Below are 21,573 nucleotides of genomic sequence, written 5' to 3'. Positions count from 1 at the left end.
CAAAACTGATATGTTTGGCAGCCGTTTATATTCTTACAGGTGAAAACGTCGTCTAAACCCGTATCTAGCTGTTAAGCAATCAGGAAGCACCCGTCTTCTGTTCCACAGCTAGATACTTAAATCACTAAATCACTGATAGGACAAAATGAGCACCACTCGTTACAAGAGCAGAATGGAATCGACTGCTGTTCATTCAACTGACTACGGAACAAAACGCTCTGAGCACATGAATATGAGTGAACTGTTTAGCTGGTAAAAAGAGACAAAACCAGTGTAAAGGCTCCTGCTTAACCTAATTGGAATAAAACGCCTTTTCCTCCGGCGTCAAGTCTCGCATTTTAGCGATATGATCAGACGAACGAACGACATACCGCTGGACATAATCTCGAGTATCGTTGTGAAGTCTCCATTTGTCACGTGGGCTGTGGTAATTGCTTCGTTCTTCTGTCTCACGATCGGTAAGTTGAAGATTGTTCTCTTTCCATGCGCAAGCTTCCTCTGAGAATTGCGGCTGAACTTTTGAAGAAGCAAGGAAACTTTTTTCTCCGAGTTTTTCCACGGACGTGTAACCCCCACGTTGTAGTTTCTCTCTCGGATTTTCCTGTGGAAAAGCTGTACTTTGAGAAATTGTTTCAGAACATGGTACTGGCATTATCAATGACTCCTCCACTTCAAAATCATCGTTTAAGCCTGGATAACGCTGTTTATAACCCATAAAATCTGGCATGCACACGTCTGAAAAGTTTTCTTGGCATAATTCAGGATCTGTAGCCATGTTTTCCACTGATCTTGTGAGTTCTTTTAGTTTCGCGCCAATAATTTTCAACGGTAGAGACGTCTTTTTTCCCACAGATCGATTCCTATCTTCAGTAGATCGCATGTGACTCAGATCCGTGGATCCTGGATTGCTGTAGTCCCTATCCAATCCATATTTCTCTAAATAGGATACTCCTCGTGGGACATACATCCTTGCATCTCGATCTTTCATCTCTTTCAAAAGTCGATCAGTAAATTTTGTCGTTTTTAGAAGGAATTCTTCTTCTGTGGCAGAGGATGACAGGTTTCGTATTTCCTTCTTCATCTCTTTGTTTTCAAGTCGCAGTTCTTCCATCTCCTTCAAAGCGTTCTTTAGTTGTTGCTTCAAATCCCAGAATTCCTCGCTCATCGTGTGAGGTAGGAAATCGTTCTGCAGCTCGCTACTTTGTCTATCGCCATTTTCTTCTTCGTTTACTGTACCAGTAGTTTTAAAACTGAAGTACCTGTCTTCTAAAGCCTTGCAATTTGTGTTTAGAATTGATTCTGCAGCTTCCTCTCTCGTGATTAAATTCTCCAGTGCTCTATGTTCTTCGACTTTTGTAGTTTTTCTTGTGACGTCATCCCTCTCATACTCATTTAAGAAACTTTTTGGATGCGTGTCTTGCTCTTTGTCTTCGTTCCCAGGGAACATTGCGGCCCCATGTTCATCTCCCATCTCATGACAAATCAGTAAGTTTACAAGCTTTTCGTCTGTGCTGTTTGAAGTGAAACCAGAGGAAATTTCCTCGGGGGAGGAGGGTGGGGACGATTCTTGGTCTTCTTCGCTGTTTTCTGCGCAAATTCGTCTATTTTTACGCGCTGAAGAAGGATTAGCGACTTCTAATATCTTTTGTCGCTCCTCAGTGACACTTTTCACATCTTCTCCCAGATCGTGGAACATGTTTTCTTGTTCTTCGCAAAGATCCTTTTCAATCTGCACGAATTCTTCTGTGGTTGCTCCCTTGTCTTCAGGGTTTTCCTCGTGGCTTTCAAAAGAATGGTCAATATGATTCGAATCATAAATTTCTGACGACGAACTCTGTGAAACTTCAAGAAGGAACAGATCTTCGTTTTTATCTTTGAATGAATGGTCACTTAACGCCGAAGATAAACTCAGTGAAAGTTCAGTATGTGTGGCGCTTTGTGATAATTCATCTGTCGGTGAATTTTCGTCTAAGCTGTTCACGGTAGATAGCAGATCACAGTTGTTTTCCAACTGAGGAGACAAGATCCCGTTATCTTTTAATTCGTCTACTGGATTAGTGCCATCATTTTCAAGGCAAGAAAAAGCAATGTTGTTGTCATTAGCCTTAATATATTCCTGTGTGTTTACAGCTTCGTCTGTTTCTTCTACACACTGATGCTTAGAACTCTCATCTTCCTTTTTGTGGTTTTCAGTGTCATCTTCGCTTTCTTTAGCTTCTCTTTCTTCTGCCTGTGGTTTCCGCAGTTCTTCTTTAAGCTCCTCCAATTCCTTGTTCACCTTGGCCAGTTCCTCTTCGGCTTGTTCTCGTTGTCTCACCGCGTTCGCTAGTTTAGAGGTCAGAGTGCTTATTTGTTTTGTTTTCAAACTCTTTGCATCGCTCGCAGCTTTCTTTTCTTGTTCCAGTTGCTCACTCAATGATCTCACTTCTGCTCTTAGCTCAGCAATAACTTGCTGGAAGGCCTCTACCTCGGAAGAAGTGTCCTTCTTTCCCGAATTAACTAAATCTTCAGGCTTCTCGAAGCTCTATACAAAAGAAAAAGCGACAATAAATTATCACTTGTTACTGCCAGTGACAACTCAGTGTTATGTACAATCTACGATTGGTGAAAAAAATGGCCAATACTATATCTTAACGACCTGCTATTGGTACCTTTTTAGTTGTAATCCGTTAACACGTCAAGCTTTACTGTTAATGTCCTAATTATCGGAACTAAAATTACCTCGAAATGACGCAAATCGCACTTCACACAAAAACTTAGGTGAACATTTTTAGTTTTAAGCTCGTGAAACGTTTTCCACGCATTTACTTTTCGTGGGAGACAGCTTGCAGTTTTCGCGTTATGAAGCTTACTCGTGAGACTGAGAGCATTGGTCTTCTGTTCTCGTCAATAATTTTCTCCGTCTTGTCTACAGTATACAGTGAATAAAGTTTAACAAACGAATTCCTCTTATGTTTGACTGAAAATTTAAATTTTCAATTTCCAGGAAATTAATGGTTTAGATTTCAATGTTACCCGCAGAAAATGAGCTCTCTAATAAGTTGACCCTTTCTTCAGCACTAGTTCTAAACACAATGAGGGAGGGATAATTTTTCGTGATTGTTTATCGAGTACATGAAGAGGAAATTATGATCAGTTTGGGCTGGTTTGGAAGACGACGTATACCTCGCCCTGCTTTAATATTTTACCGTTTCCAGTTTCTTTTGATTTGTAGCACACATTCACTTTGATGGTCACCAATACAATGTAGGTCAAAATACTGAACAAATTAGTCTCCAAATTCTTCCAAAGGTCTGTCAGAAGCCAACCGTAGGGTTTTGATTCTTAGGGTTGTTTTTGTTGTTATTATAATATTGACATATTGTGGCTTATAATTACAAATTGTATACAACAACAAGAACTTTAGGAATAAGACAGGAAGTGAATTTAGTAATCGGTTGTATCTCATTCTGGGCTATCGATTGGTAATATTCTGAGAAAAAAGAGTAGTCTGACAAAGAATTCTATTTTTAAAGTAATTGCCAAGCACTAATCAATTTTCACCCAGCTAGTTTGTCGCCTCATTAGTGTTTATTATCATGCACAATACACCGACGATAACATACTTACATGTTGTTTGCTCATTCGTCTTTTCACTCGCTTTAACATCTTGCCTTTAGTCAACACTAAGCATTACACTTGACTAATTTCATCAGAGGCTGGACTCTGTCGCCGCAATTTTTTTTATCCTTCCTCGTATGTTGTAGAGCAGTAATTTCTTGAGACATTCAAACCTGCCTGAAAGAAAATTGACATTGCTGGGTGAGCTACAAGCAAAAGTTATTTTCATTTAGATAACTTGAAGATTTTGTTGACTCAATGGAAGCGTCCGTACAAAAACTACTCTTGCTTTAGTAAGAATATTTGAAAAGGTAACTGAATTATTTGTTGTTTAATGTGTGCAAAGGGCATGATTTAATAGGAAAACCTACATAGTGACTATGATAGCTTATAAAGACACGACTGAGGGCCAGCGTCATGTGTAATGACACGAGTTTTATCCTAAAAGCAATGATTTATCTTTTGAAACCATGTGCCACTTTTAATGAATAAGTAACGAATAAAAAAGTTCAGTTCCTACAAGTGTATCAGCTCTGGTTCTGAGAAACTTCACTTAGCAGTTACAACTTATATAATGTAAACAAACCTGAGTAGCAGAAGTCGACCAAACGCAACACTCTAAAATGTCTCCGTTCGATTTCCTCAAAGTGTAAGGTTTGCAAAAGTCTGATGCCAGCGGGATATTACAACTCCCAGCAACATATGTGACAAGTTGAAGTATTCTGCGGCTAGGAAGTCCTTTATGTTCCTTTCATTGCAGTGTACTTTCAAAAGCAACATGATTAGTCATAGCGTGGCTCATTAACTGCATACTCAGACAACAAAAGCCGAAATTTAATTAACACCGAGTCTTTTCGAAGTCAAATGCGGTACTCAAGTGTTATGCAAATAAAGTTTCCTAACAGAGAAGTGAAATGAAAGTAAGCCCGTCTTAATCCAGCCCTATTCACAATGTCTCTACAATTAATAATTTAAGGATCCAATCCGGCTTTAATTAAGAAAATGTAGTGCGTCGAGGTTGCAAAAAGCAAACAGAGTTTTTCTGAGGCAACAAAAACCGATTTACCTTTGAAGGGGCTACTTTTACGTGTTAAGATGTAAGAAATGGGACAAAGTAGTTTAATTTTACACTGAGCGTTTATTTGACGCCTGGTATACATTATGGTGCTATGGGAAACTTAAACTGCATTCGACAAGTGAACTTTCTTGTTGTTGCGAAAACCAAACCATGTAGATCATAGATAGTAATTTATGCCAATGGAGTTCAACTTGCTGAGGAGTAAGCAGGCTCTGGTATCAGCAATTATGTAGCTGACCTAACCGAGAAGAGGTGAGAAGAGTTAACGAAGTAGAGGGTAGATGCTTCTCTCAGGCATAGTCATAATTGGACTCTGAAAAAGAAATATGTTAGAGCTGTGCTAAAATTTCCAATTTTTTATAGAATAGACCTTTTTCGACGGGGCGGTTGGTTGCCCCATTTCAGACCATGTGATGAGAATTCTTCCTTTCTTCCTTGCAAATTTTCAAATAGTCGTGTGCATGTGAATAAATATTTTTTAGATGGATAATAGAACAATTCTCTAGAGAATATCACGTAGTCTGTAATGGGAAAAACAAACCTCCCAAGCGAAAAAGGTCTATTTTAGATAAATGGAATGAACTGCCATTGGACACTCGCTGTGGATACGATCTAAGAGCTTTTAAGGCACAAGCTAGAAAATTCTTTATGTCATCAGTTAATGTAAGGGGGTGAGGGGATTTTATTTCATTTTATTTTTATTATTATTATCATTTATTTATTTATTTATTTATCTATTTATTACCTCTTTTGGTGGTCTGTATTTGTATGGGGTTTTGACTCCTTTACTGATCGTCCATATGACTTGTTTTTATTCTTTGTAGTAGTCATTAAATTGTAATAAATACTATTACCAGAGTGGATTGTAAGGTGGCTCTGAGCCCCTTCCGGAGACGTTTTTTAAACTCTACCAAAAGTTCATTCATTTGAAAATTATTCCACAATAAGATACGATTATTCAATAATAATTAAAAATGAGGGTTAACGAACACGCTTTTCTTAGTTTTTTAGTTGTGAGTACTTTGCTTTAAAGAGTTCTATTGTTGCTATGCAAACATGCTATGTCAAGATGATGAGGTGGTAGTATTGGTCCTGTAAAGCGCAATTGCTGCCGGGTAAACCGTTATCATGGAGCCACCGTAAACAACATGTCATCATAAAATATCATTGTTATTTACTGACTGATGAGACAGTATTGGTTAAATATTACGATACGCACGTAAAAGTAATAACTCCCCAGTTTATGTCTGCGAAACGTTTTTTAAGTTGGCTTTCGTTTAATTTCCACGGAAACACGGAAACAGTGACAACTTGCCCGCTTATTTTATTATTTCCCAACAAGTTAATTAAACATTTCCGTACAGTAACACCAAAAGTATGTGATCTTATGTAATACTCTATTCTAATTTGTTCATTGAGTTTTTTAAGGATGCTTTTTTACAGTTTTGTTTTAAAATGAAGGTGCGTAGTTTGTTCAGTTTATTTACAATAACGCGATGTATGACATATTTCAACTACCCGGCTTATAAAACCGGCCGTTTCATCGTGATCACACTAGAATTGAAGTCAAATCTTTTCTCTGTGATCTATCTTTATCTATCTTTCAGTTGAAATCTTTCCCTGGTGGAACATCTTGTCTTCTGTATACTTAAAGGAGCTCAGTCACGGTATTTTGAGTTATTTTGGCCACGAACAAAAGCACCTTTAAATTGAAGGAAACCTGAAAATAGTAGTTTACTAAGATAGAAAAACACCGGAGATAATAACAATAATAAAACATAATGAAACAAGGATAGTTAAGGATGGAGAAGATTAACACGGATTGTCCTCATGAAAGCTAAGTGTACATACACAATAAACTTGACTTGACTTGACTTGACAAACGACGAACTTGAAAGATTTAGGCTAAACTTTTCGAGACGCGCAAACCTTTCGTAACGCAACTCCTTTAATTCAATAAAAGAAGACCATCCGATGGACTTCAACAAAAACTTTTCGAACAGCTACGGTTTTAGGTGTAACCTAATCCCTGAGGTTTTGTTTTTGTCATATTGAAACTATACCTCAAACACTGAATACTACTTCTGGCGAGGGCCAATTTTCATCGGTTAGGTGCTTTAAGCCTTTGGCGGTCAAGAGACTGACTTCTGCCTGTAGGACCACTACCATGAGTATGATCTCGAAAGGTCAAAGGTCAATGGTCTGGTTTCGTTACAAATCCGTTCCCAGGGTCTTTCTTTTTTTCATCAAAAGATACCCAGCTGAAGCTATTTAAGGGATGTTATCATACACTTGCTCAAGATTTTGATTTTCAAATTGAAAAAGCTAGGCAGACCTTTTCAAATCTGGACAAATCACTAAAAATTCTTATCGACAATTCATACTCTATCTACATGCATCTTGGTATATTCTAGGGGATTTTGTGTTCAAGCCAGTTACCACTAGCTGATTTGCTCCGATACAATTTTAACACAATCGTGACCAAAAAGGTAGCAAGATCCGCACGATAGTGCCTCTTTTAAATCCAAAATGGATTAAAGTTCCATGTTAAACAATAATTCTACCTCTTCTGCCGTTAAAAGGATGTTGATAAAAGGAATTCAACGGTCCACCTATATTTACACCCTTCCCACGTTCCCGTCTTAGCGAGGTCGAACTAACTAGACTAGTGAAACGTATTATTATGATTATTGTAAATATTACCAAGTAGACTATGTTAATTTCATATTAAATTCACTCTGTGTTGAAATCTGTCTTGGCTGCTATTCATATTAACACACTTCTTGTGATTTATGTTGTTGATCTTCTGATTTAAATGGAGCGAGATCTATTTCGACTCTTGCAAGTCTCTGTGGCGCTCTGTAAAATAAACAGGAAAAATAATGGCATTAAACAAAGGGAAAGTGGTGCAAATTAAAATAAAAACAATATATTGCCTTAAGTATTGTTGTGCCAGGATTTGGAATTCAAGTGTTGAGTTAAAATCATGCATTTTGTGCAAATCAACTCTATTACACATTTTCAGAAATCGGAGTCCATTACTTAAGATAGATCTCCACGGAAATCTGGTCTACTAAAATAGTTTTTAACTTGTTTTGCGTAAGAAAAATGATGATTTTTTTGAATAAGGCTATTTTATACACCTTCTATTGACCTTGCTCTGATCTTTTGTACTTGGCAATAAAGGATATTTTTAGATACGTTTAATGGACTAATGTTCCTCCTACACATCTAACGGTTAGTCTTCATTTTTTCAAGTCATTAACTCGCATAAAAATCAGACTTTCATTGAATGCTTCGACAGCCAAAAGAAATAGAGTTTTTGTCCCTATTTGATGCGCCACATTACCTTAAGCCTTGAAGAAGGAAGAAGGCTCTCCGAATACTTTTTAACGCAAACCATTAATGCCTACATGGTAAAACATTTCTTCCCTGAAATAAAACCTACATTACATAATACTGAATTTAGAATTCATCGTCAGAAACACAATTTCCGATGTTTTGTTTTTAGTTTTAAACAATTTTTGAAAAATAGTGTTTTAGGGTTAAAACAGGCTATTTTTATCTTTTGAATATTGATGGTTTTAAAGATATTTTGGGATATATTTATTGCAAAGCGGCTCTTTTTGCAAACGTTGTCCAAACATTCGTTCGAGCTTGAAACTTGAGTAAAACAAAAAACACCTTATTTTGTTCTAGTTAATTTGCTTTCGTTTTTTTTAAAATGAGAGGCTGTACTCAAAGTTTTCTTTAGCAAACGTTTTCTCCCGAAATTGTCATCCCTTATGAAGCATTATTTTTGTATTTTTCTTCTGAAAAAAAAAACCCTGTCATATTGGTTTGTTTATTCTGTGAAAGTCAGGCTTTTAGTGAAAACTGATTCTTAGTTTACACACTCAGAAATCCACTTGTATGTTGCCTAAATTTAGGTTTTATTACCGGAAATCCTACTTCCCAAAACTTTCCAATGAGACACTGGGCTCTCCAATTTGTTTTCGCTTAGCATGAATATAAATTTTACTATAATTGCTTTCTTCTCAACTTCGTAATCAGGACACATTTGGAGATGTTTGAGTTGTGCGGTGTTTCGCTTACTTCCTCTGGTTTCTTTATGATCACGTAGTCCTTAAAAAGTTTATTGTAGTGTCCCTGAAGTACTTAGAAAACTAAATAAATTAATACAGCTCAGTTTTATTTTCGAATAATTATGTTGGATAAAATTTGTCTTTCACATAAGCCACGTTATAACTAATTAACTCTCTTTGCCCTGAAGAAGGCCCGCAGATTTTTTATTTTTATCTCAAAATTTCCAAATCCTCTTTTCAATTTAAAAAATGCGTAAGATAAACAAAAACAGCGTGAACTGATCTCAGCTTCTAATAGTGTCCAAATTGAAGACGTTTTCAAAGGTTTACCGACAAACAAACATGTACAGTCCGGTTCCGATTTTTCATATCCTATTACTGTTGCGGGATTTTGTTGCCAATTTCGCTGTTGTAAATCCTGGGAAACAAACCTGCAACAAAAAAAATTGTCGTCGCCTTTTCGGAATAAATGAAATCGAGACGAACGATAAATGTTTCGATACAAACGACAACAAATCTTTAAATTGGGCTATAATCCCTTGGGTACTTTCCTTGCATTTACACATAAGTTTAGTTAAATAATATCTCCATTTCGTGACGTCAGCCGATGAAATTTTGTTAGGAAATTTATACCTTTGTGCAGATTTCAAGAGTGTAACTTAATGACTTAATGGTCAAGTTAACTGCGGTTTTGTGTTAAGTTTAAAATCGGTCTAAAAGCGTTGTTGGTTTGGTTTGTGCTATTTCAAAAAGAGTCGCATTTATTTTAAATATTCTCATTCACTTTTCAAAACAAAGGTTCCACCATTGACGTCATCAAAAGTAATGTTTATGTCTTTCTGCGGAAGACTGAATTCTTTTTTACTTTCACCGAAAAGAAACACGAATCAATAAAAAAAAAAGATTATTAGAAAAAAAACTTTGAACCGCTCGGTAGATGAATGCAGAAAAAAAATATTACCTTTTCCCTTGTTCCAACAAAACTAAACGGAGGTAAGGCGTCTTCAAATCCGTCTTCCATATCGCTCTCTGAGAAACTCCAATCTTCCACGCGAATCAAGGGAACACAGAATGCCGAATCTTTTCTGATAATCGCTCGTGTTTCGGTCGGATAATCCTCGGCAATGTCCATTTCAGAGCCGCTTCCGTCTCCTTCTGACACCAGAAAGTCTGAAGCGTCCTCTGCCGAAGTGAAGACGTCGTCGCTGTCCAAAGGTTGTTTCCCTCGAGCAAAACGCGGCAGCTTGCTGAAGGAATGTCCACCCTGGTTTGAAAACATGCCTTCGTTGTTACCAATTCCAGTAAAAGACGTGTCCATGTTATTCCTCGGTTGGGAAGGTTTGGTACCTGACCGAACAACTGAAGAAAATGGAAGGAATTCAAGTGTTTACACTATTCAGCACCTTCAACCGCTTGTCCTCGCAGTTTTAATTTTCTGTGAGAAAATTCCAGTTGTAGCGCCCCTGGACAAGAAATTGACTTGTAAACCAAAGGTGGTCTTGTGTAGGCTTTGCCGCGCTTTTTTTTTCACTGTAAATTGAACAAACAAACTCAGACGGAACTCAGCTCGCAAGAGAACGATAGAAAAAGCACACACAAGACCAGCGTGTCGCCTCTTAAAAACGTTTCACTGCTCCTTTTTTTCATCTCATTAATGTCTCGATACGGTAAATAAAACAAAAATGGTTCCGCTGCTCAAGTGCTCCTACGCAAAAAATTTCGTCCTATTATACTCGTCGTCTTTCATTGGTTCCACCAAGAACAATAATCCCAGACTGCTTTAATATTAACAAACCGTGCGCGTAAAATATGCTGCCCAGCTTTCGATATTAAAGTGTGGTAACCAAAAAACGAAACGGCATTTACTTTTATATTTACTTTGTGAACGCGGATCACTTTTGTTGTGAAACCCTCCAGCGACTTGTATAATTTAGATCCACCAGCCAGACCAGCCCATTTTCCGGTGTCGGAAACGGTTTGATGGCATATTTTTTCTTCCGTGAAAGCCGACATGAAATGATAAAGAAAAACGCTTTTGTTTTTTCCGCTTTTGAGCTAACGATTTCGTGGGAACGGCGCAAACTTTTAACGAAAATTACAAAAATTGACCGCGAAAGAGCAATTTTCTGCCGCGAAGGCTGGGGTGAAAATGTTGGAAAAATGATATTTCAAGTTTACTATTTCCAACTTTGACTAAACGTATGCGACAAAAATAAATTGAAGGGTATCTTTTAGAGTAAGGAACTCGTTGTCATTTAAATTTTTGTCGGTTACAAAGAACAATAAAGACATGCGAAGCAAATCAGTTATCGATAAATTTAAAGGTTCAAATTCAAAGGAAAAATACACCATTTCCCAAGACCTTTCGAGATGACCGAGCCAAAAAAAAATAATTAAAAACTGTATTAATTTTTTTAGGGTACATTTTCAATTTCAAAACAATATTAGCACTTAATTGTTCTTTTGAGCAAGAAAAATCCATCAACGTACAGAACAGAAAAATTGATGACTTGTCTTTGTCATTTATGACGTAACTCGTGCGTAACCCACATAAACATTCATTACCAAAAGTGCGTAGGGAACAATTTTCCAGAACACAAAATGCATTAACCGTATCGGCCCTCAGGTCAAAATATATCAATTTCAATTACTGGTTGCCTATTTTCTTTATTCTCCTCACCCGCCTTCAAAATAGTGAATCGATATTGTAGGGAGAAAATAAATGTTTACCTGGGACCTTGAGGAGTTATGGATTCCCAAAACTACCAGATGCATGCAAATTGAAAACTATTAGTGTATTTTTTTTTTTCTGTATATTGCTCCGGTTTAAATCAAAGCTTTCCTAAAATAGCAGTTAAGTTGATTTTATTTTAGTTGCCCCTCGGGGTGAGATAAAGTTGAAACATATAAAGAGCAACAATTTGTGGGAAAATTAACGTTAAATGACAGATGCTGCTCTATTAGGGTGAAGAGAAGCTGGGATTTTATGCTACAAGATACATACCTCTTGCGATTTTGCCACCTCCGAAGGAGCGAAGAAAAAAATTTTATTCAAAAGATCGTCTCCAACCGATGCAGTGGTAATTGTCGCTTCTGAAACAACCGGAACACCGGAAGATTTCACCGGAACTGTAGTCTCCCGTCTCGTACCCAATATTTGATAGATTCTCGGTTTGGGGAATCTGGGCACTAGCTCGATTTTTTTTCTCGCCCAACAAGCCAAATACTTTGCTGAAATTGTCCACAAATGTGATTATTTTGTGTGAAATAAACGGTTCTGAATGATGTTTTGTTAATCAAATGTAGAAAACCAGCAATCGTTTGTGTTTCTGTTGAGATATTGTTATATGGATAAAAAGTAACCACTTCGTTTTTCAGACATGCCGAGATAGCTCAGTTGGGAGAGCGTCAGACTGAAGATCTGAAGGTCCCTGGTTCAAATCCGGAGAACTCGCATGAGTTCTGAATAATCCCGGGTCTCGGCATATTTTTTTTTCTCTCTTTCTCAATTTGTCTTCTTTTACTTTTTCGTAATCTGGTTAGATTCGAGGCAAGAGCATTCATTCATTCATTAACGTTTCGGAGTTACTTTTTACATAAACTATAAGCTTGTATTAGAGTCACTCGATAGCCGACTTTTGATACGAAATCAGTGAACACTGCTAATCCTCCATGTAAGTTGACAGATCACGGCATTTTTCAGCTGACAGTGTAACAACAACGGCGAGCGTTCGAATATAGGACTGAGATTCAAACAATGGTTGCAGGTTTTGAGTGCATATTGACAACCGCCATCTTAAATTTTTACGCAGAGACCCTGGGCACCAGGCTCGCGTTGTGTTTGCTTTTAGGAACTCTGTAAGTTTTGAGAGACTTACACAACGAAGGCTAGAAAGCCAAGAAAATAGAAGGACTTTTGCTTATAGCAATGGATGATAGTGATGAAACAGTATGTGACGATGTTGATGATCCTACAATGTTAAGTCAGTCCCAAATGTCGCCTTCGATCATCGCTCCAATACCTCGGTAAGCTACTTTTGTGTCGTGAAGAACTGAACTTTGCCGGATATCACTAAAGATGCTTTCCTTTCTTGCTTTAATAACAGATCAGACGACTTAGGTAAAAAGGCTCCAGCTGAATGTGAGAATAAAACCACGGGCGACGTTCACGGCTCCCCAGAATATCTCCCTCCGAGTGCTAAAATCAAACGACTAACGTCCAAAGAAACGCCAATTCTGGACGAAGGATCTTCAAGATCTAGTGTCTACCAGGAACAGCTGAGCTCACAAGCTGCCAGACCAGCCAGCAAGGAAATGACGGCGGCAGAAAAATTGAACGTAATTAGAGAACAGGAAGAGAAAATTGAGCAAATGCTGGTGTTACTCGAATCAAGCGTCAAGAGAGGTCAGAGCTTCCAAGATCATTGTCATTTTGTAAAAATAAATTTTTGCACAACTATGGAAATTTAGTCTATAAGTTTAGTGGCATTTGAAACGTAAATGACCTTTGCTTCTGCTATTTCCGAAGTTGTGCTCTAACTGAATTGCGATTTGGAGTACCTAGTCTCCCTGGTTATTTTTCCTCCCCAAAAGAACTAGAGAATGGCGGAGAGGGACGGGTCCCAAAATTCTCCTCAGTTCTTCTGAACTTAGACTCAAGCAAATTATTTTTTGGAGGGACTTCAAAGACCTATATGTATAGTTTTAGGTAATATGGAAAGTTAAAATGGGCAAAATAAAAAAAAGAGATAGGATTGACATTTCTTGCATTGCAGGTATGACACCAAAAGAAAACCCAATCTTTTCAGAAGTCAAACTTCTCATGACTACAGTCAAGACTCAGCTTGCTGACTTCACCCGTGACCAAAAACAGCAAAGGCAAGAAATAGCTAATTCTAGTAATGGAGAACCGGGAAGTCAAGATGGGTCTTCTTCTCAGTGGACATCCCAAACAAAACACAAACTGTTTGAACTTGCAACACAACAAAAGCAGCTACTGACACTCTTTCAGTGTCATAAAAAGCTACTTGACAAGATTCAGGCATTGAAACAGAAAGCAAGGTCAGTTACCAAACATATAATACCAGCGGTGGAAGTGCACTGTAAATCTAAGAGAAGGGTCAATGTGCAGCAAAAAGTCATGGATAGGAACACTCAGCAGCAATCCTTACTCAATATGTGTATATCAAACACAAATCCGTTGGCTGTCGCAACATGTGAAAACACCATACCTAACATTACAACTAAACAAGGCAATGAACTATCTGTCAGCAAACATACTTCCATTCCCCTCATTAATGTTATTTCCAGTCATACAGAGAATAGTTGCAGTGCTATCCCCTCACAGCCTTTAGTCACTTCAGCTGTCACACAGGTGACTACAAGTAGCACTCCAGTGACTGTGTTTCACAATGTCTCAACTGCAAGTTTGACAACCCCATTGGTCATATCTCAACCAAGAGTACAAAATGTTGTCTTAACTGCAGCACAGCTCTATCAAGTGGGTGGAAGACAAATTTACGTGTTACCACAAGTACTCTCCGCGACAACAACATTTACAGTGACACAGGCAGCCAAGCTACAGCAAGTTACAGCAAAACTCCCATCAACAACTTACACAACATCAGCTACACCAGAAATGGGTTTAATTTCCAGCTTGTCAGTCGCAATATCTGCCCAAGGTCACCCTTTGAACACAGAAGTTTCCTTGCCATCAACAACAGCATCTTGGCTGGGCCAAAGTTCACAAAGCTCTTCTCAGGTCAGCAGTATTGTTACAGCTGTTCCAAGCTCTAGTGTTACAATGCCCAATTTGGACATCTCATCTCATAGTAACATTTCACTGCCTGTTTCTACTGCAAGAACAGTAAATAACAGCTTAGCCTTGCAAAATGCAACCCCACCCATTGCTTGTGATATTGGGAGTCAGGCAAATAAACACGGATCACATTTAAACCACAAAGCCCCCATTTCTTGCGCAGCAATTGAGAGTGCTCGAACAGTACCACAGTTACATAAAAGTGCCAGGTTACAATCACAGCACGGCATACCCACCCAGAATGCTGTAGGAGTACAGAGCTCATCACAGGTTACCATGACAACAGAAGCTGTCACTTCAAAGGGGGCAGTGAGTATTATTGTGCATGGCTCTCATTTATCCATTTATTTGTTTCATGACAGTAGTTTTAATCAGAGGTCGGTGTGAAAGATCCAAACAAAGAAACAAACAAACTAGTCTCATACATACTGCATTTTTCGTTTATAAATGAAACAAGTTTTTATGAAACAAAAAGATCGATACTTTTTTCACACAACTCCAAACCACTTATTTTTCTCATGAAAGTCAATGTAGTGACTCATGGTAAAAAGTGAAGAGCAGCTTCCCAAAAGATACTATTATAACACTTGAGGCAGCATATAGGAAACCTGGCATGTGAGGAAGAGTAACACTAGCACTTCCAGCTCCCTTTGCAACCCTTTGGTTATTCTACATTTATTAAAGCATTCATACAGCCCTTAAAGTGCACCTAACCCCAAAAATTTTTTTTCGCTAGAACGAATCTACTTATTATTTGAAATAGTTCTGCGAAACAAGTTTTGAATTCCGTTAAATCCTCGATTTTCTGTGCCACGACGAAATCTCGAAAATAGCTCCAAAACACCGCCATTTTGTTTCACGACCGAGTTTGAGGAGAATGGGTCCAGCGGCTCTTGTGACGTCTACCCAGGAAGGTTGGATATCTCATTTCCTCTCATTTCCTTCAGGATGGTGCAATACACATTCGAAAAGTGCGCAGAAACGCCTTCCAGAGGTGCTATCGGCTGTTGCAGCAATATTCCAGATTTAAAGAAAGATATACTGTACAATTTACTGACGATGATCGGCTAATGGTGCAATAAAGACGTAAACGATGGTTGATTTTGTCGAACCGAAACAAGCGAATTGAATCTGTGAGAACCATTGAAGAACTGTCACTAGAATTTGTTCCGCAGACTTTCGAACGCTATTTTCATAAATGTTCTGCTTAAAGCTAACCAGCAATTTGTAGAAATACTACCTACAACCTATATCTTCCAATCCCGCAGTATTTATAACATAACCGGCAAAGTTGTGTGATCCGGTCATGATCAAGAAGCGTTATACTGATATGTAAATAGATCGCAACTGTACGCCGCTAACCAACACTTATTTCTCTTTCGATTTAGATGAAAGTCGAAGATTAATCCTCTAGAATTACATGATAACAAAATTGTTAGACTCACAGAGTTTTCCGAAGGTTTGGAAATCAGCAGTGCGACAAAGATTCTGTGCAATAGCGTCGAAAATATGACCGCATAACATTATCTGCGGACCGCTTAGGGAACACATCCTTTTCGCTTATCCGACGAATTTCACTGCAAACTTTGAGAACAATTTACATTGGTTATTTGGAGTTACGACTTAAAACGTGTGACAATGTGAAATCAGTAATTGTATGAAATGTTTCCTTCCGCCTTGCTTCCCACAGCTTCAAAAATACAGGTCCAAACAATACGATTTTCAATCGATCGAAGCCAATGTTTTGCAGTTCATCAAGTCTCGAAAACTGCAACACGTACGTCGCTCTTATAAACATGAAGCATTCAACTGAAAGTAAAACACAAACTGGATTTAACAGAACCTTGACAAAATACATTCTCGCTAAGGACAAATGTAAACGGGCTATAAACACGCGTGGGAATCTTATGTTTAGTTGACGAAATTACCATCCAAAGCAGTCCTTGAGTTTTCTTTCCTGCTTTTCGTTTGCCTGCTCCTCCACTTCGTATCTAGCTTTCCATTCCTAATATACAGGCAGCTCGTCCGCAAAGACGTCTTCCCCATCGTCGCTTGAAATATTGTAAATTGCTCTAAAAGCTCTAAGCAGTGAGTTCACAGTTGTCGAACGTGCTCGATCGAAGTTTATTTCGGAGCCTTCCGAATCGAAACTTAACTCTGACTCCAGTGACGAAAAAGAAATGATTCTGAGACAAAACTTGGCCGTTTTAGTCCCAAAATACATCGGAACGATTAGTTTTGCGTTCTATTTTCTCGAGCAAATATAGAGAGTTGACTGAGGCGCTATTGTGTTTGGTTCCTGGGTAGACGTCACATCAGGTACCGCCGCCCCAGACTCCCTAAAACGCGGTCGTGAAACACTTAATCGCGACTTTGAAAGGGCATAGAAAATCGAAGATTCAACCAAATTCAAAAATTTCTTCGCCCAAATGCTTCAAATAAAGTCTAGATTTGTTTTAGCGAAAAAAAAATTTTGGGGTTAGGTGCACTTTAAAGGAAAATAACACTTATTCTTGTTATATTTCAAATTATATATTTGTAGGCTTTTGAGTCCAGGACTCTACAAAGGATAGGTTCATTTGGAAAAGACCTTCCTGATGTGAAAACCCTTCTTAATCACAATGTCATTCAAGCAGGCCCAAATGTTCTTTTAATGCAGCATGAGGTGCAGATTAATATAATTGCTATATGACAATTACTACCAAAGTTTTGGAGAATTATTTTTGAGATTCATTAATTTAAAATTACACAAATCATTATTTGTTTTTCACTGGTTGACAACATTTATAAAAGCAAATTTTTTGAAATTACCAGGAGATATATTTAGTAATTTGGTCATGGCACAAGGAGGTTTGCTAGGAGTATCTTGTTAGGTTGTATGCAAAGTGTATGACCTTGTAGTTCAATCTGTAAGCCCAAATGAAAATCGCTAGCACGTTATCATAGTGAACTCGGAAGAAATAGCATAAGGTATAGAGGCCCTATAGTGTGGAATTCCATCCCAAAATTTATAAGAAACGTTACTTCTCTTCAGCTTTTTAAAGAAAAACTTAAACTAGCCTCAAAAACATTAGACCAAATACAGTTCGAGAAAGAGGCGTGCCTTATTAAATCTAAGAATAGTGCATTTTTATATTTTTAAAACACTCCTTTTTATACTTAATTTTAATAGAAATGTAAATTGTAAGTCATTTTAAATTATCTTTTAGTAGCTTTTGAAACCTAAGGATGTATTTTTAATAATTTTAGATTTTAGTTTCTAGGTATATATTTTATGGCAGGTCCACACCAGCCCTCTGGGTTGCCAGACGCAGACCTGCCTCATCAAAAATATATGTATGTATGTATGTATGTGGCTTACTGGTTAGTGTTGGACTCCAGACCTAACTCTGGATTTGAGTGTTAGTCGACGCATTGTTGTGTTATATTGGTGCTTAAGACACTTTAAATGTTCTCACAGTGCCTCTCTCCGCCCAGGTCTATAAATAATGGGCAGGGGCATGGCCAGGATTTTTCAAAGGAGGGGTCACGCCGTGTCAAAGTGAGGGTACCCACCAGATTGTCATGTCATTTTTGCCACCTGTTATAGGTTGTTTGCATAAAAAAAGGCTTACAAAAGAAGGGTCACAGGCACTCCAGGACCCCTTAGCTACGCCCCTGATGGGTATTGCCAAACTGTAAGGGAACCTGACAAAATGATGAGGGTAACCTGTAACAGACTAGCATCCCATGCAGGGGAGAAACAATACTCCAATTTGATTAGCATTAGCATTCATGTAGGATTACTTAGCTCAGCAGGCAGTGTGGGCTGGTTTGGAGTTGGTGCAAATTCAAATCAGTAATATCACTGCTGTTGGTATTGGTTTAATAATACTACACAGTTGAACAGATGCCAATCTCAATCTTGGGCTCTCTGCTAAGGGTTCTGGTACATTGCTTGGGGTAATTTGTTCTACTGTAAACTGTTTTGCTCATGTTTTTCGTTACTGTACCTATGAAATATGGAACTGTTGAAATATGGAACAGCTGATAGTTGGCCGAGTGTCAAATGATTCATATGAATCGATGAAAAATTAGTCAACTCTTGATCGACTGTTGACTGAGATGTCAATGGAGTGTTGATCAAGTCTCAACCTAGGTGTCAATGAAGTGTCAATATTGACACTCCACCATGGATACCTTTAGTACACATGATTCAACTTCTTTAACTTTTTTTTTTTTTGCTTTCTGTGATAGGGCAGGAATTTTGAAGCTTCTCTACGGTCAAATGGTTTAATAGAATCTGCTGGAGGAGAGACATTTCGTACACCAATGGCATGGATGAAGGCAGTGACAGGAAGCTGGAACAATGTTAAACAGTCTCATGCTTACAAGATGGTATGTTGACATAACATACAACCTGAGATGGGGGAACTGAGAAAAAAAAGTGACAGGGAGGTGGTGAATAAATTGTCAACTCTAATAAAATTTCATTATGCGACTGATACCCCCCAGAAAAAAAATTGTTTAAACCCCCATATGAGGTTTTGATTGTAAACTTGACCTTGGTTGTTTCCATATCATGCCCATGAAATTCACCAAGTTAGTGCAGGTAAGATCTACATCCATAATTTAGAATTCATTTTGTGTTCTACAACATAGCTAACTACTGACTATTAAATAAAACATCCCCAAATTCAGAGAACTTGGACTTGGTTATTACAACATAATTATTGTTATATTGCAGTAAATTTCCTTGACTTGACATATCATTTTAAATGTACAGAAAGCTGAAAAATCATAAGTCAGACGAAACAAGCTAGGATGATAAAATGAACCATAAATTAAAAATGATTTTAAATTGTTTGAAGCCCTTTGTACATTTTACAACCTTATTCTGCCAGGGAATATTAGAAAAACAAGTATACCTCTAATACAAGCTGTAAGGTTCTGAGACTCTTTGTACATTTTACAACCTTACTCTGCCAGGGAATATTAGAAAAACAAGTATACCTCTAATACAAGCTGTAAGGTTCTGAGACTTTTTTGGTTTTTAATTGGTATAGGTTTGCTACACAGGAAGGCCCCTTGCATTGTTCACAATTCCTTCCACAAACACAGGTATGTACACAGCCATACATTGCAATAAGATATGTTGTTCAGTACTTAATGCTTTGTATGCCATAGAGGTTATGACTGACTTACAGCTTATTTGTTACTTACTAGAAACCTGTGAAAACAGATGCAAAGACAATGTTTCCAGTGCTACAAGGGGAACACAGGAAGGAGCTGGGTAACTTGATTTCTGTCTTCTATATGTATCAAAAAAAAAATCTTTAAGTCATTATTGTATTACCCATTAAGTTAGAACTTCAAGTTTAAGACAGTTTTCCTTACAGGACACTCACCAAAAATATGATGAGTGACAAGGTGTGAATTAGTGTAATCTCATCAATTAAGGTTATTCCCCAGTATTGCATTGCGCATCCCTACTGCGCATAATTTCACGCGTGATTAGCACGTGCACATTAAAAAATGGCAGCTTTTTCTTTACAGCCGGACCTCGCCATAGAGGTAAATCGTCATTTTCTCGCAAACAAGTATGGTGACCTATCATTTTTTCTGTTGTTTTGAATTGAGTAATAAATTTCTCTGTGTAAAATAAATATGGACCAATTCTCAGGGTAGAACAAAAATCAATCATCAGAAACGTGAATTTAGCAAGCAATCGTGACTACAATCATGGTGCTATTATGAGGATTTATATGGGTATAAACAAGGTTCTTTTGCTCCTAAACGAACATGGGGACCCCTCATTTTTATTTCAAAATTTAAGTTCCTATAATATAAACAATCAATAGGCAAAGTGTGACAAAAATCTCAGTGCAGGTTCTATTTCAGTGGAATGACCTTAACCCATATACAAAAGGGGCACATCAAACCTGTAGGTCCTTAGTATAGACCGACTGAGTTGTATGAATTTTGTAAGGAGGGGTAGATCTTACAAAGAATTCTCTTGTCTATCGCTTTGTCTCTGAGTAAAACTAATGTATTTGAAAAAATGCTTTTATTTCTTATTTTTAAAAGCAAATCTTTCTCAGTGCATAAGCGAGAAAATGTTTCTGAAATCATTTTTGCCCCAGCTCAGAAACACATGTCTTGCACATTGTTCTTGCAAGGAAACAGGGATCATCAATGTAGTTTTCACATAGTTTTCTTATTCAGATTAGCCAGGCGATAATGATCATTCCAGGATCTTTAAGTTGCCCCAAACATAAAAATTAATATCAAAATATAAATTTGGTAGTGGTCACTTTGTGGAGATATCAAATTCATACACTCTGCCCAAATTGCAGATCTAATGAGCTGCCATGCAGGTGTGGACAAGTCAAGACCAGCAAGGAAGGTGGCCTTTTAACTTGCTGGGAGGATGTGGCTCGACTTCTCACTGACTGTAAAGTGATACCTATCAGCAAAGACGAATTAATACCAACAGACAGCTTTTTACCAGCAAATTTCTGGGACTCAACAAATGAGGTGGATGTACCAGCATCTGTTTTGGAAGAAGTTGATTTTTGAACAAGTTGCTCAGTTTGTTAGAGTGTAAGACAGGTAACTTTGGAGTTGTTGTTGTTATTGTTTGTTATACAGCTGGTGAAGAAATTATACTGATTACCACCTTAATATACAGTCGTGTAAGGCAAATAAATAAAACAAAACAAAAAACAACAGTGGATAGAAATCAGTACAATGGTAGAAAGTGATGGTACTTTACATTTGTCAGTTATTTTAAAACTTATAAGCATCTTGACAAATTGTATATTTTAATGAACAACATAAGCTAGGACAAAGCAAACATATGAATATTGGACATTACTTGTGAACAGTTTGTTAATCAGCTTCAAGTAATCACTGCTCGTGTGTTTTATTTCTCAAAATTAAGGTTCAGTTAGCAAGAGCACTGGCTACATTTCTGTGTGCTTTATTACGTTACAGGGCTGTTGCACTCAAAT

General features: G+C 37.7%; 3 protein-coding genes across 3 annotated transcripts; 1 reads left to right on the top strand and 2 right to left on the bottom strand.

Annotated features, from left to right (window-relative positions):
• Positions 1 to 25: 25 nt before the first annotated feature.
• LOC145463543 (uncharacterized) lies at positions 26 to 3,688 on the bottom strand. Its single transcript, XM_081447306.1, has 2 exons — positions 3,610 to 3,688; positions 26 to 2,524 (listed from the first exon to the last, which is right to left on the bottom strand). The coding sequence occupies exons 1-2, from the start codon at positions 3,646 to 3,648 to the stop codon at positions 293 to 295; spliced, it is 2,271 nt and encodes a 756-aa protein (XP_081303432.1). The 5' UTR covers positions 3,649 to 3,688; the 3' UTR covers positions 26 to 292.
• A 1,067-nt stretch (positions 3,689 to 4,755) lies between these two features.
• On the bottom strand, positions 4,756 to 10,704 carry LOC145463107 (uncharacterized). The gene is made up of 2 exons (XM_081446820.1): positions 9,725 to 10,704; positions 4,756 to 7,537 (listed from the first exon to the last, which is right to left on the bottom strand). The coding sequence occupies exons 1-2, from the start codon at positions 10,079 to 10,081 to the stop codon at positions 7,490 to 7,492; spliced, it is 405 nt and encodes a 134-aa protein (XP_081302946.1). The 5' UTR covers positions 10,082 to 10,704; the 3' UTR covers positions 4,756 to 7,489.
• Positions 10,705 to 12,104: 1,400 nt separating this feature from the next.
• On the top strand, positions 12,105 to 21,157 carry LOC145463848 (uncharacterized). Its single transcript, XM_081447641.1, has 8 exons — positions 12,105 to 12,789; positions 12,870 to 13,168; positions 13,539 to 14,962; positions 17,124 to 17,246; positions 18,818 to 18,958; positions 19,627 to 19,681; positions 19,787 to 19,853; positions 20,917 to 21,157. The coding sequence occupies exons 1-8, from the start codon at positions 12,692 to 12,694 to the stop codon at positions 21,137 to 21,139; spliced, it is 2,430 nt and encodes an 809-aa protein (XP_081303767.1). The 5' UTR covers positions 12,105 to 12,691; the 3' UTR covers positions 21,140 to 21,157.
• Positions 21,158 to 21,573: the final 416 nt, after the last annotated feature.

This window comes from Orbicella franksi, chromosome 12 (genome assembly GCF_964199315.1).
Source record: "Orbicella franksi chromosome 12, jaOrbFran1.1, whole genome shotgun sequence".
Lineage (NCBI taxonomy): Eukaryota > Metazoa > Cnidaria > Anthozoa > Scleractinia > Merulinidae > Orbicella > Orbicella franksi.
Note: the sequence above shows the minus strand (reverse complement) of the source record. Positions and strands in the feature narration are given on the sequence as shown.